This window comes from Ruditapes philippinarum, unplaced genomic scaffold, assembly GCF_026571515.1.
Source record: "Ruditapes philippinarum isolate M1 unplaced genomic scaffold, ASM2657151v2 ctg923_1_1_1_1, whole genome shotgun sequence".
Lineage (NCBI taxonomy): Eukaryota > Metazoa > Mollusca > Bivalvia > Venerida > Veneridae > Ruditapes > Ruditapes philippinarum.
This window is the reverse complement of record NW_026855018.1, coordinates 53,034-68,495: the sequence shown is the minus strand read 5'-3', so window position 1 is coordinate 68,495 and position 15,462 is coordinate 53,034. Positions and strand designations below refer to the sequence as shown.

At 30.5% G+C, this 15,462-nt stretch overlaps 1 protein-coding gene across 1 annotated transcript in view; it reads left to right on the top strand.

Annotated features, from left to right (window-relative positions):
• The window catches only part of LOC132741855 (tensin-1-like), a 165,390-nt gene that overhangs the window by 140,412 nt on the left and 9,516 nt on the right, over positions 1-15,462 (top strand). The window contains exons 16-19 of the mRNA XM_060730117.1: positions 7,229-7,424; positions 9,084-9,173; positions 10,731-10,781; positions 12,603-12,839. Coding sequence (XP_060586100.1) covers positions 7,229-7,424; positions 9,084-9,173; positions 10,731-10,781; positions 12,603-12,839 — 574 coding nt within the window. The remainder of the gene's footprint in view (positions 1-7,228; positions 7,425-9,083; positions 9,174-10,730; positions 10,782-12,602; positions 12,840-15,462) is intronic.

The following is a 15,462-nucleotide window of genomic DNA, read 5'->3' as shown; positions in this document are numbered from 1 at the left end:
TAAGAGTTAAGGAAGAAAGCTTAAACATTTTTTACTAAACTTTAAACTTAATTCTTTTAGGAGGAATATAATTATGTTATAAGATGTTATCTGAAAGTAATGATAAAATCAAATTAAAAGTAATCATTCAAAGTTCCAAAGTTCAAAACTGTTTATGTAAAATTACAGGCACCTTATCTCTTAATGTAAGAATAATTTTGACTATCTTCCAACAATGACACTGCATATTGGAAGGTTTGAAATGTTTATTTGTGGGTGACTCATGTAAGTATGTGAAATTAACATAGCCCACACAAAATTTTAAACTTTTGATGGAAAATTGTTGCATAAATGAGAAGTAATTTGAAGATAATTTCAACCCTGTGTTCATCAAATTAAGAGCAAACATATTAACTTTGTCTGATATAATTAGGTACATTGTGGTGTGTAGATAGTGAATTTGAGACTTAATGATACAAGTCCCCGGCCCGGCCACCACTGATAATTATGAAAAAGTTGTTTATTTTAGTTGTAAGCTTTATACATTAAATGGGCTTATAAAAAGAATTATACATATAAAATCATTATCTAAAATGACTGACTATTAATACCTTTCAAACTGAAGACAAACGGTTAAATTACGAGAAAAATGTTTGATTTGTTGGTTGTGTATTAAGTCAATTATCTTGCTCAGTGAAGACGAATTTAGACAGAAGCCATCTTTAATTGGTTTAAATTATAAAAATTCCACATTCACCCACTACAAAACTCTACCAATGCCACCAATATTTAAACTCCTTCACCCTGAAATGCCAGTCCCTCAACCCACTATCAAATTCCTACCCCCCGTCCACTACAGATCTCCCTCCCTCAACCCACAATATAACTTCACCTCACTCCACCTACTACAGAACTCTACCTCCCAAACATCTAGCAAACTCCTAGCTCTGACCACCTTGTAAACTCCATGCCCTCCACCTTACAAACTCTAACCCTTCCATCCACTACAAACTCTCTCCATAAAATATAGAACACACAAGAAAATAAAAAGAAAATGTAAAATACAAAAGAATGTATATAATGATAGCTAGGTGCTGAGACAGACTTTGTCATCCATCTTGTCAGAGTTAATTATCTTGTTATACACAGTGACATATCTTGACAGCCAGTCAATTACCTCCTGGGTATGTTACACTAGCTCTTGTTTTCTTAATTATATTCTTATTTATACAATGAATTTAGATTATTTATACAATACTGTATTTTCTGAGGATTTGGTTTGAGCTTCTAGAGTTGCCTTTGGTTACAAAAGGTATATGTCACCATATGATTGTTCTTTGAACCCATCCTTGCCTTAAAAGATAGAATCTTTGCCTTAAAAAGATTGTCCTTGCCTTTGAAGATCATATCTTTTCCTTAAAAGATTGTCTTCTATAACAAGATTTCCTTTTCTTAAAAAGATTGTCTTTGCTTTTAAAAGACTCTTTGTCTTGTAAAGAATGTCTTTTATTGACTTTTCCTTAGTATACCGTAAAATTTCTATTAAACGCCCCCGGGGGCTAAACATTTTTCAAAAGGGGGGCCATTATTACGATACAGTTTTTCCTTAATCCAAAAATCACTGTAAATACATTTAGTGTTAGCAAGTGTTGGTAATAACATTAAAAAGTGTTAAGGTTTTAAAGTTCATATTATACATATTTGTGTTAACTATAAAATAAAATGAATTCTGAATGATTTGAATAAAATTATGGCTTTAATTATGAGTTCAGCACTGATGAATAGGGCCTTTATTAGGGGAGGGGCGTTTATTAGGAATTTTACGGTAAATCTTTTCATTGTTTTTTGTTTGAAATATCAAATATATAAGCAAATGATTGAGGAAGTTGTCTTTGCCTTGTGGAATGGTTGTCAAAGTAGTTCTGAATAAATGATTATCAATAGGAGAGGATAAGTTTCAGTTGAATATTGTTAAAATCAGTGGTTAACCGAGATCAACAATTGCGGCAAACATGATATTGACCAATCCATGTTGACTTCAATTTCAAAGGCTAATGTTTTTTAAATGAAAGGGCGTAGTGTTATATCAGTGGTATTAATGCACATATTTTTATACAAATCCGAGCTCTGCCTGATCAGCTTTTTAAGTACTTCCTTTCTTTTATTCAATTTCAAATGAAATCAGAACCGGCCAGATGGTATCAGTTTTATAGTGGTGAAATATTTTAGATCTTAAGTGTACAGTGTCTGTGCCCCTACTTATTTTCTTTACATTTGGAAATCATATATATAGTGGTATTTAATGACAAATAACCCCTTGGGCATTGTAACTTAGAAGCACCTTTAATTAGACGTTTTATCATTTGGCTTAATCTCTCCACCTTTATGGTTTAAAAACATCGGCCATATAAAACGAGCAGACTACTGCCTCGGGCAAACTACCTTTAATTTTTCAAGCTGTAATTTTTGCACACTAAACATCTTCAGTTTATCTTCTAGTACGGCTATTTAGTGTACATGAACCTTGGAAACCGGGATGTTAATGTATAAAAGTATACACGATTAAAAGTGATAGGATTCCTTTTTTAAATAAGAAAAAAAAAGGCGGATATTATTGTTAAAAATATACAAAGAAATAATAACATTACAGTATAGATCTATATTAAAGGTAAAAAGTGGAAGGATATTGAGTAATCAGGTGTGAGAATAGCACATTGTGACATTTGTAAACATAGTGGTTTACTATCCAACCATTTTAAAGTTTGTAAACAAATGTACATTAGCATTGGCTTAATGGAATGTGTTTAAAAGTCAAATCATGTGAAACAGATCTTCAGAAAGTTGTGGATTAAAACTTTTATGTTACATGTAGATATATATATATATAGATATATAGAAGGTAGGTTAAAATTGAATTTTATCGAAAAATAAGAAATGAAATGGCTTGTTCTAAATTCAACAGTTAAAGGTGTGTTCAACTTCATAGGTTAATATTACGAATGTGTAATGTTTGGGGGGGGATAACATTTTCATTTGTTATGATGGGAAAATATGCACAATTTTAATGAATTCAGTCATTTAAACTTGGTAGGGTTCCTGAAGGTGTAACATTTAACATCAAAGTGATTAAAGTGATTAAGAATACAAGATTTGATTATGAGTATTATTTTTTGTAAATCTACAAAAATTAGGATTAGGTCAAAATCAGGTTGTCATAGTTGCTTCATTTTAGAAATGTCTGCCTTTGTAGTTTACAGTTGCTCTTTCCAAGTTCCTAAGTACTTGGTTAGAGTGTGGTAGGGGGTTGGGCGGGAGTGAGGGAGGGGGGAGTTGTGCAAAGGAGGCATCATACATTGTCACCCATTCACAGTAAAGATCTTAGTACAGTGTCATGTAAAACACAACTAAAAGGAAAAAAAAACTTGGATTGGCCTTTATCTCTGTTCAATACTGTATACATTATCTTACAACAGAACTAAGGGCAAAGATAAATAAAGGAAACATTAGTAATTGGAGATGTGTTAGAAAGATAAATAAAGATAAATAAATGAAAATTGGTAAAATGTGTTTATTATAAACAAACTTGATTTCTGCTATGAAAGCACTCTAGGTCAAAGGTCACCATTAACCTGACTGGTGCATGATTTGTTAATGTACAATAGTTAAGGTATTAATAAATGTTGGAATTTACTGATAAATTTAAGATAATGAATATTAGGCTAGTTCTATAAGATGCATAGCTTCTGGATCTGCTTTCTCATACTGTACTGTCAAAAGGGAAACTTTGGAATTAAAGATAAATTTTGAGCCTCAGAAGTTTTCATTGTGTACAGATACAGAAAGATGCCTCAATTCCAGTGTCTATTTTGACATTTACAGTGTTGCTGAAACATTTACAATGTCTATGTTACATTTACAAAGTCTATATGGCATTTACAATGTCTATGTGACATTTACAATGTCTAGTATGTGACATTTACAAAGGCTATGTGACATTTACAGTGTTAATAAAACATTTACAACTTGTCTGTGTGACAATTACAATATCAATGTCACTTAAAAACCCCAACAAAGCTGAAATTTATTGAAACAAATCAATGAAACATTTAATTAATAATACTAAAATCATATACCGACAGTATTTTATGCTTCATCTTAAAGTTTATGTACATTTTAAAGGCATATACACTGCTGATCGCACGTAATTTTATACATAGAAAAGAGAATTATTTATACACTTAAGGAGGCTTGAAACTTTCTCATTGACTTTGTTAAGTAACAAACCGTGAAATATTTCACAAAAGGCTGTTGAAGACTATAGTAATACATTATGATTGTAGCCTTAATAAATTCATAAAATGACATAGCAATATGACTGTAGCCCTGAGTTATATACGCCTAAATTGTTTATTTTGATCGTACTTTATCATATAAGTTTGCTTGTTCATTCATTTTAGAAAGATAGCTGTAATCAATAAAACCCGGCTTAATCTCTTATTTTAAATAATTACAGGACAAACTTTGTTTATTGGTTGTCTGTTACAAGGTTGTATTATTGTTGACAAGGTTGACAGTTTAGTGCCTGCATTCCTTATTGTAATGTATATATAGAATTTGATACCCCCATCTTTACTCTATATTACCCCATATTTTTGTCATATTAGATTCAAATTCAAACTTGAAATTGAAGTTAATAATATTAATTTCATAACGATAAAATCTGGCCTTGATAGTCTCTATGTAAGTGCATTGTATTGCCAAGTGTTTGCCAAGGAGGGAGAGGATGGGCATTTATTAAGCATGTTTGAACTTAAACTTAATGACTTAATGCAGAAAATTAAAAACATTGTAAGACAAGCTTTTTTGTAACAAGAAAAAAAGAACAATGTTTAGTGTTGTTTAATCAAAATTATTATGTTCAGTGAACTCAACTGGATATTTACACTAATTGTTTGTTATGATGTAAGAAGTATCACAAGCATAAAGTCCATGTGCAAAATTGTGCATATTATTAAGGCTTAAATGTAAAACCATATCAGGTTTAAAACTTGTATTAATGTCCATGTGTTATTAAGGCTTAAATGTAAAACCATATCAGGTTTAAAACTATATAAATGTCCATGTTGTGCATAAAAATTAAGGTCTAAACATTGTAAGACCAAGTGAATTTTTTGACAAGAATTTGTGTCTAAATTGGTTTTTAAATTCCAATGAGTGCATTCACTGGAGACTTATATGATCATGTTAGAAAATGCTTAAAAATTGCTTTAAATGCATTTTAATGTATTCATTCATAAGATTGTGTGGGAAAATATCACTTAATTTAGCTTTCCTCTCGTGAAATATGTAAATTAGATTGTAATTATTCAAACTTGAAACTCTTGACTTTAAAAGCGATCTGGTACTAATCTGAAAATCTATAAGTGTCTACTTTCTACGCAGAAACAAACTTACCTAATAAACTCACCTATAGATTGGCTAAAAAATGGTCTATTCAAGGTTAATTTAATTGTTTGCAAAACAGTTTTCCGATTTTTATTGTGCTTTTATTGGAAAATAAAGACCAAATTTAAGAGATTTAGGGTAATATATTATATTGGCTAAAGATCAACAAGTACATATGGGCAAAAGAAATTAAGAGGACAAGATTCTCAGCAGTTTAGGTGTGCTACAGGCACATCTGTACAAATGAAGTCAGTTAAGCAAAGGGAAGCAACTCTGTACAAATGAAGTCAGTTAAACAAAGGGAAGCAACTCTGGGTGCAGCAAGTTGTCTTGGCTAAAATCATTGTCATAACCTTCAATATGATAGTTGTTTAATTGTTTTCAATGACATTTACCTGTCAGTATTTATTAAATCATTAATGAATTGCTCCGTACATAAAACATTTGTGCACTAATAAATTCATGTAATAAAAAAGAAACAAAGCAAATTATAATACTTCACACTTAAAGATAACAAAATAGAAAATAATTTAAACAAGTTGAACTACTTTGCATGCTACAGTATGTTTTAGGTGGGTTTTTTTTTCTGGGTTTTTAATTTCAAGGTTCTTTATTCTGAGATAAGTAAAATGATAATTATACCTTTATTTGGCATTTTGCCAAGATAAAACCTAATTGCAAAACTTCTGAGGACAGGAAATTAATTCTTTGCACTGAGTTAACCTTTGCAGTGAAAACTTAATGATTAAATGAATTCTGACTTTATGATGAATGTTTGTGAATATCAGTTCTGACACAAAATAGGTATGGTATGTTAAAGAATATTTAGGGAATTTTTATAAAATTTTATAGGTAATTATACAATACATTGTGATTTTATGTTGAAATAAATTTTGTAATAACATATGGATTATTGTTTAAAAACAGGCAAGTGTTTTTAAATTTAACTATTTATTAGTTGGCTAAACTACATTTTCATGTTTTAAATTGCATTTTTGTTGGAACAAATGCATTAGTGTTGTAAATTGTTCACTAATTTTTAAAAGCGTAACAATATTATTGCATCAAAAACCTCTTTTGTGTGTGGATTGTCATAAAAAATGGCATGTGTTTTTCTGTAAATGTAATATATATTCCATAAAAATAAAATGCTGAGTATATATTTATATGCATGAAGGCTGATGTCAAGGAATAAAAATTGAACGCTATACTCAAAACTGTGCTATTTATATTGTTATTAAAAGATATACATAGATCTGTTATGCGTCTAACACTTGTTATTCCTCAGCTGCAGATGCATGATTTGTTCTTTGAAAAATGTATAATAGCAAATCAAACTGACGGTATTGTCGAGGAATTTAGTGATTTGATTTGATGCCAATCTTGATGTCTGCCGAAAATGTTCGGGCCTGCGCATGTGATGAGTTGTTGATGTAGTCTGCTGTTTTTATGTAACATTATTATAATATTATACAAAATACAATTCAAACAGGTTTGATAGAATTTTTCCTTTAAAAAATTGTTCATTACATTGTATTTGATAAATAAGACAATTTTCTTATGTTAAATGCATTGGAAAACAATTCCATAAAAATCAAGCCCATTGTCAGTGAAGGTCAAAGGCAGCTGACTTATTATTGTATTTGATTTTTTTTTCAGATAAAAAAAAAAATTTCAATGGCCCAAATAAATCTTATAGGTAAAGATGCACCTGTACAGTTTTCCTTCACTAGCAGAGTTTAAGAAGAAACAAGAATTTGAAATGATGTAAAGATAGTTTAAAACAGATCTTGTTCTATTGCAGGTGCAGCAAACACATGTTGAGCCTAAAAAGATTGAAGTTACTGAAGAAGATCGCATCACGCTGAAGCCAATAGGCCCAGGAGTTCAACAGTTGGAGCCTGAAGGCTCGCACTCTGGCAGTACCCTAGGGAGGGACAGCACACTTGGTCGTGCAACCACGCCTAGCTTCCCAACAAGTCCAGGAGTTGCATCTGCAGGTTAGTTTTGAATTAACTGTATTAAAATAAACTAACATTTTTTATTATTTTTTATCTCCCTTCTATGACTTTAAATATCATATGATTATATTATGTTATGTGCCTTAAAAATTACTTTATATATTATGTTATGTGCCTTAAAAATTACTTAATATATAATGTTATGTGCCTTAAAAATAATGTTATGTGCCTTAAAAATAACTATAAATGTATAATAATGTTATGTTCATTATTGACCATTTCCTTTCTTATATTCTTTCCCTTAAATTTATATTTATTAAATAATTGTATCAATAGAATGATAAACTTTATAAATACCTGTTGTACCTTAAGCTTGGTTTGTTACTATCTTTGTTTTATACATATAAGATGAAAACTATTAAACATTATCGGCTTACAGAATAATCCTCGAAAGTTTGAAATCATGCTTGTATTTGATTGTATAAGAAGAAAAAAAACAATTTTAATTGTTCTGAAGTATGCAATAATTAGAAAGAATATTGTTGATTTGTAATTACTGTTGTCATGGCAGCATTGTTTGTGTGTCATGTGACTCTATCATGTGATTATCATGTGACTGTCTGCATCCAGTACCTTAAGTAATCTTTGAAGTCTCTACTGCTTTATATTGTGTTTTGAAATTGTAAACTGTCCTTGGTGTCCTAGATATCTTTAAATAGACATAAAATCATATGGTTGTGAAATTTGGGGGGTAAATATCCAGTGTGCTCCTAAGGATTTATCTTGCTTTTTAGAAGGGCTGCATTTTTGTTTTATGAATAATTTGGATATTTTTACATACTAATAATTAAATTTCTATTTCATGCTTTTTCTTGATATTAAATTATTAGTTTTATGCCAGAATTTGCAGTTTTAAGCATTTCATTATTTTTCATAACAGTAGCTTTTAAAAGTTGGATTGTTCTTCATTTTTGTTTTATACAAAATACTAAAAACAACTCTGATTCCTGTATTTTCTCTATGTAAAGTGTCATGGAATTTAAGGATTAATTCCTGGATATACAAATTGACTGCATAGATATTGCAGGCTGTAGAAAGAGTATGCAGTAAAAGGCATATACTTTCTTAAATTAGATATGGTAATTCTTGTCACATATGAAAAGCGCTCTGATCACAACTTTAATGTTCATCAGAATTTAAAATATAGTATTGACCTTATCTAAATGACCTTGAAACTAATTTCTTAAAATTATTGTGCAGCCTTGGATAAACCCCTTTGAAAATATCCCTCCTGAAACCCTTTTTCCTTTTTTTTGGAACTTTACTTTTATTACCAAATTTGACCTTGAAAACTTCAAGTTGCATTGAAAATTGTTGAAAATTCAACCTTTGCAAATGACCTTGAAATTCATTTTTCTTTTTTTGGAACTTTACTTTTATTACCAAATTTGACCTTGAAAACTTCAAGTTGCATTGAAAATTGTTTAAAAATTTGACCTTTGCAAATGACCTTGAACTTCCTTTTTCTTTTTTGGAACTGTACTTTTATTACCAAATTTGACCTTGAAAACTTCAAGTTGCATTAAAAATTGTTGAAAATTTGACCTTTGCAAATGACCTTGAACTTCCAGTTTGTATTGAATATGGTTGTAAAATTTGACCTTTGCTAACAACCTTGAACTTGTTTGATTTGTACAGAGCACATAATACAAGCAGTGCATGAGAAAGCTCGTCGGATGTCAATAGGTTCCTCTAACCAATCACTGAATAGCATTGGTGGTTACCTTGGTAAACATGATTATTTTGTTACCGTGGAAACACATAAACCATCATATACCCATGTTGCATTTTGCCTTTTTGTATCAAGCATGATTTATTTTGTGTTCTTTTTTTCTTTCCCGCCTAATTTCCTTATATTGTTTTCTCTACTGTGTTATAATATTGTATGCCTTGACAATTACTCTTTGATTTCTTGTCCCTGCACACTTTCTGCAGATGAAATTTGTAGCCTTGTGTTCTCACTCTTTAATATTTAATATTATTGTTTTTTTTTGTTTTTTTAACTTTTTGATATTTTTTTCAGTAAAAAATTATGTGTGTTGGCATTTTAATTTTTTTTTTCAGTAAAAAAAATATGTGTTTGGGCATTTTAATTTTTTAAAGAAATTGACAAATGTTTGGTTTGTGTTTTTTCTATCTGTAAGCATGGAAATAATTATTTTCTAGCATGATGTGTTAGTGACTTAATTGTGTCCCTTTTCTCTTATGTTGTTCTCAAAGTCAAGGAAATAAAATGAATATATAAAAAAGTTCAGAATTAATTTAAACCCCTCTAGGAAAAGATTCTACCTTGGCAGCCAGTGCAGACTAGGATTAGCTGGCACATTTGTGCAGTGCCATTTGATAATGGTCTGAACTGTTCACTTATCAGTCAATACATATTTTAAATCTCTTTTTCTATAGATGATAAATTTTGTCCAGATTTAAAGATGGACAGTTCTGTTTAAGATATATAGGGTGATATTGAGGGTTAATTGGAAAGAAGCATAACTGTAAATATCTGCCAAAACCAAAGATTTTCACCAAAAATAGAGGGAAAATAGCACTTGTACTTGTTTAGTTTATGCTCCTGCACTGGAATTTTTTATGAAACAACTTTCATTTTGTGAAATATTTTTTTCTCTCATTTTCTTTATGTGTTCTGTTTTATCTATCTTGTCTATAGTTAATCAGTGTTTTCAAGCAGATATCTATTATATATGGTAGCATGTACAGTATAAATGGGTGACATTTATTCTGTGGAGAAGTTAGACAGTATTTAAACAACTATATATATGAAGCTTCTGTTGTTTTTTTATTAGATTAAACACTTTACAATTCATATTTTAATGTTTTTTTGTTACATGAATAATTATTTTGTTCAATTGTGATGTCCCAAAAAAAATATTTGAGCTTAAAATAAATAATACATCAGATTATGTATCAGCAAGACTCTAAGAACAAAAAAATATTGTAATATTATTGAAGTGACATCAATTGTGATTGGTTCATACAAATATATCATTTCTGTGAAATTTAGACCAATGAAATCTTGTTATACATTATTAAACATCTATGATATGGTAGTGATTGGTTAAAACACTTTTCACTCTATAAATAGTGACCAATGAATGGTTTCAAACAAGTAACACTATAAATAGTGACCAATGGAATGGTTCAAACAGGTTACACTGTATAAATAGCGACCAATGAATTTGTTTAAACACATGAAATTGACCTATGAATTGCTGTGTTGTATGCATGAACTGTGATTGAAATTTTGTTTTTTGTATATTTGTGTTGTAGCGACCCCACCATTTCCAGTTACTCCTAGGACCCCGTATACAAATATCTCAGGTATATAGATTATACACTATTTTTATTTCAATTATTTATTTTTACCTTCATCCCATATTTATATTGCAGCTGTTTGAGTAGTTTCAATTTTTACATCACTTTTTGTTGTTTTTGCATGCTCAGTAAAAGTGAATATGAAAAATAACATTATGTTTATGGAACATCTTTGTCTATGTAAGGGGTTATAACATTGCTAGGAGATTATGTGGATTAAGATGAGTCTTGCCATTTTTAGTTTGGAGACTTTGGGAAGAGATATCTATGTTATTTTATGTGTTATTTTTGTATATTCACTTTTACTGAATATTGAACCTGTTTAGTCAATGGTATGATGGGTCTCTTTTAAAATCTTTTTCTAAAATATCACAAGTTTAAAAAATCTAGCATGTTTTAGAGTTGTTGGAATTTTGGCATGTTCTATGCGCTTTTGATTCTCTTTGTCAGTGAGGTACAATTGTGCAGTTTTTTGTTGTTGTTTTTTTTTTGGGGGGGGGGGGGGTAAGATTTCCCTTTTGTTAAATGTTACAAGATCATTTGCATTGACTGATTTAAAGCACAAGACTGTGTTAATGAAAACACGAATAGGAATGCAATAATGGGTGACTGAATTCTTGCAACCAGTGCAGACCAAGAGGAATAGCCAGCACAATTCCATGGGGTCTAATCTTGGTCTGCACTGTTTGCTACATAAGTCAGTATATATTTTGAATTTTCCCCTTAAATGATGAATGTTTTTTTCCAGTTTGAAAAGACGGACAAGTTCATTTATGATAATTATTTAGGGTGCTAAAGGTTTATTGTTCTTTCATAATTATGGTTTAACAACAACTGCAATGCAGGAAATGTTATCATGTCTATAGCCTTTTGGATAAAGTAACTTTATGTCAAAATGTTGAGTTTTATTTTTAACTTCTTATTCAAAGCACCATAATGTTCTTTCTTTTCTTTGCATGTATATAGTTTAGTTATGCACCAGTTATATTCAATCCGGGTACCCTCAACACCCCAGGGTAATGCGGGGTGGGGTATATTATTACAGTTTTTACCATGGTTTTGCCCCAGTGGTGGTATTGTTTTGTGCCACAACAGGGGCAATAATATTAAAATTTTACAACACACAGTGTGGGGGATTTTATTGCTGCACTGTTCCAGCAGGGAGAGGCCAGTATGAAGAATATGATGATTGTTAAGTCCCCTTGTGAGGAAGCCTGGGTTTCAAATTAGACTGGTGCATTATTTGTGACTGATGTTGTTTTAGAAAAAAATAATCTTCAAAGTGTGATTGATGGGGGGGAACCAGTCAGATAACTTTCACTTTCTAAAACATTAAAGATATCAGACCAAAGGTTTCAGCTTTAACAGCTAGCCATAAAACATTTTTGAAGATCTGAGACAAACAAAAAACATGTCTCATAAGTAATCTCCCATGCAAAATGAATTTGAAGTGTCTATTGGTTATTCTCCTTTAATCACACACATTTGAAGAGTAACTTCCCTTGGTTTGATTGTACATAGCTTGTTTCTGCACATGTAGTCAAAGTTGAAAGCTACAGTGAACATGCTTGCATGATGCTTTATGCAATAAAAATTCTTATTTTGCTACTTTTGACATTTTTTCTTGAAAAATGAAATTGTTATTTTGAGCTTTTTTTTCGAAATCCCGAAAAATCCGAACTAGAATTGAAAATTACTGATCGAAATTGTTTTGGATGCTTGCATGTGTCATTAGCTTACAGCATTGAAATATAATTGGTTTGATGGGTTTTCTTTTCCTATATAATCGCATCACAAAATTTTTTTTTTGCTTTGTGACTTATTTAGTGTCAACGGGTCCCTACCACCTTCAAAGTCAGTTTAACCGACCCCAGCAGAGCCCCTTTAACTACGGGTCTTCTGTAACCTCGGGACAGTACAGTTCCCAGCAGTCTTTGAATAGCGTTTTTGAACGTGACGAGCCGAGGGACCATTACAATACGATAGTCTCTAGGCAGCTTATGCGTAGTGCCAACGATCCTACTTACGCTTCTATAACAGACCATGAATTTGGGAATGCTAAAGGTATCTTGTAAACATTTAGACGCTTCGTGCAGTATTTGCTTTTACCCTCTCTGAAATCTTTTTTTTTATTTTTATCATTTCTTGTAGCATTCTTTTGGTATTTTGGTCTTCTTTTTTTTTGTCTCTTCGATTTTTAGTTTTAATTGGTTTTGGTTCTTTTCACTGACATATATTGTTGTTGTTTCTTTTTCTTCTCTTTTCTAACTAGAGCACTTAAGTGATATTATGTTGAAGTAATTATAGTATTTTATAGTCATTATTTTGTAGAGTTAAAAAGAAAAACTAGTTTTAAATGATTAAATAACTAGATTTTAAAAAAATATTTTTTTTAAAAATCATTACGCTTTGCATTTTCTGAATGTGCTTCATATATCTATTTTTAGAATTTCTGTAGACACTTTATCTAGAATTTAACATAGTCATTTTGTTTAGGATATAATTTTGTTTAGGATGAATAATTCAACAAAGTTATTTAGTTTTACACATCACAAGGTTGTTAGTGTTCTTGAGTGATTGTTTAATACCATTGAATGATTGAATGACTTGTAGGTTCTGGGAGGTCTGATAGTGGAATAAAAGTCAGTAAATATGCACCTATCTCATGCAAAGAACAATGTCTCAAAGCTAGTGATTTTTATAGTCATTCAATTTTGTAAGGAAATATAAATGTTGTCCAACAAACAAAACTTTGAGATTGATATTTTTCAATTATTAGCAATGTCACAAAAGAAAAAAAGATGAAAAAGTCAAATGTAACTGTCAAATATAGCATGTGGCACCATGACCAAGTGGTTAACACACTAGACTTGTCATCTAAAGATTGCTGGCCATATGGGTTCAAACCTGGTCAGGAGTCAAGAAGACATTGTTTCCTTGAACAGCTGAGAAGCTTTACAGCTTCTTCCTTCACTAGCATTCTAAAATGAATTCTATATAAGCTTAATATAATGTGGATTTAAAAAGTCGTACAAAATGTAAGATAAGAGGTCAAAAACCCAAAAAAACAAAATTTTGAATTTCTTACAGAAGATCAATGGGGAATCTAAAACAGAAAAAGAAAATTAAGAAATAGACTCAGAAATAAATTGGATGCTGTTCAATTTCAGTCATATCTCACAAGTGGAATAATTATTCTGGAAAAAAATGAGTGATCAAATGATCTGAAATTTTGCACACAAGTCGCTTATTTATACCTTCAGCAAAAAATTTAAGCAGTTTCATAACATACACAATCATGTATATGTACACAAAATAACTTGTTTGTGAGTGATATCTTGTAAACTAAAAGATGTCCTGTCAGTTACTATCTGTATACAAAGTACTTGTGTATGATTACTGTATTTTTTTAACACAAAAATGTTCTAATATATTTATGTTTGTGAATGTCCGTACACAAGAAACAAAAAAAAAAGTATCTGTGATGATATTTTGTATTTGAATGTTTTTAGCTCGACTATACGAAGTATATGGAGAGCTGCCCAATAGCCCCGGCGTCGGCGTCCGCGTCCAGATTTTAGATTAAAGTTTTGGTGCAGTAAAATATTTTTCACTATAACTTTGTCATTTCTTAAGGTATCAACTTCAAACTTCATATATATGTTCCTTATCATCAACCACATCTTATGTGACAAGGTTCATAACTCTAGCACCAATATTTTCAGATTTATCTCCCCTTGAACTTAGAATTTTCCTTAAAAAATACTATTTTTTACTGATACTTCTTTATTTCTTAAGGGATCAACCTCATACTTCAAATATGTGTACCTTATCATCATCCCCATCTTATGTGACAAGGTTCATAACTCTAGCACGAATATTTTCAGATTTATCTCCCCTTGAACTTAAAATTTTCCGCAAAAAATACTATTTCTTCTTTATTTCTTAAGGTATCAACCTCATACTTCAAATATATTTACGTTATCATCATCCCCATCTTATGTGACAAGGTTCATAACTCTAGCACCAATATTTTCAGATTTATCTCCCTTTGAACTTAGAATTTTCCATACAAAATATTATTTTTTACTCTAACTTATTTATTTCTAAGGGGATCAACTTCATACTTCAAATATATTTACGTTATCATCATCCACATCTTATGTGACAAGGTTCATAACTCTAGCACCAATATTGCAAGAATTATCTCCCCATAAACTTAGATTAATTTACTAGAAAAATGTTATTTTTTATTTTAACTTTTTTATTTTTAAAGGTATCTACCTCAAACTTCAAATACTTATTCCTTATCATCAATTACATTTTATGTGACAATGTTCATAACTCTTGAAGCAATATTTACAGATTTATCTCTCTTTGAACTTAGGATTTTCTTTAAGAAATATAATAACTTCTTTTTTTTTTAAGGTATCTACTTCAAACTTCAAATAGATATTTCTTATCATTACACAAATGTTGTGTGGCAAGGTCCATAACTCTAGCATGACTATTTCTAGAATTATTCCCCTTGATCTTGGAATTTATGTTAACAAATGTTATTTTTTTACTATAACTTAATACATAATTATACATAATTGATTTTTCTTTCATAGTTTGTCCTCCTTACTGCGTCCAGTATTTTATTAGTCGAGCTTCGCTGTCTCCTGTGACAGCTCTTGTTTTAAAA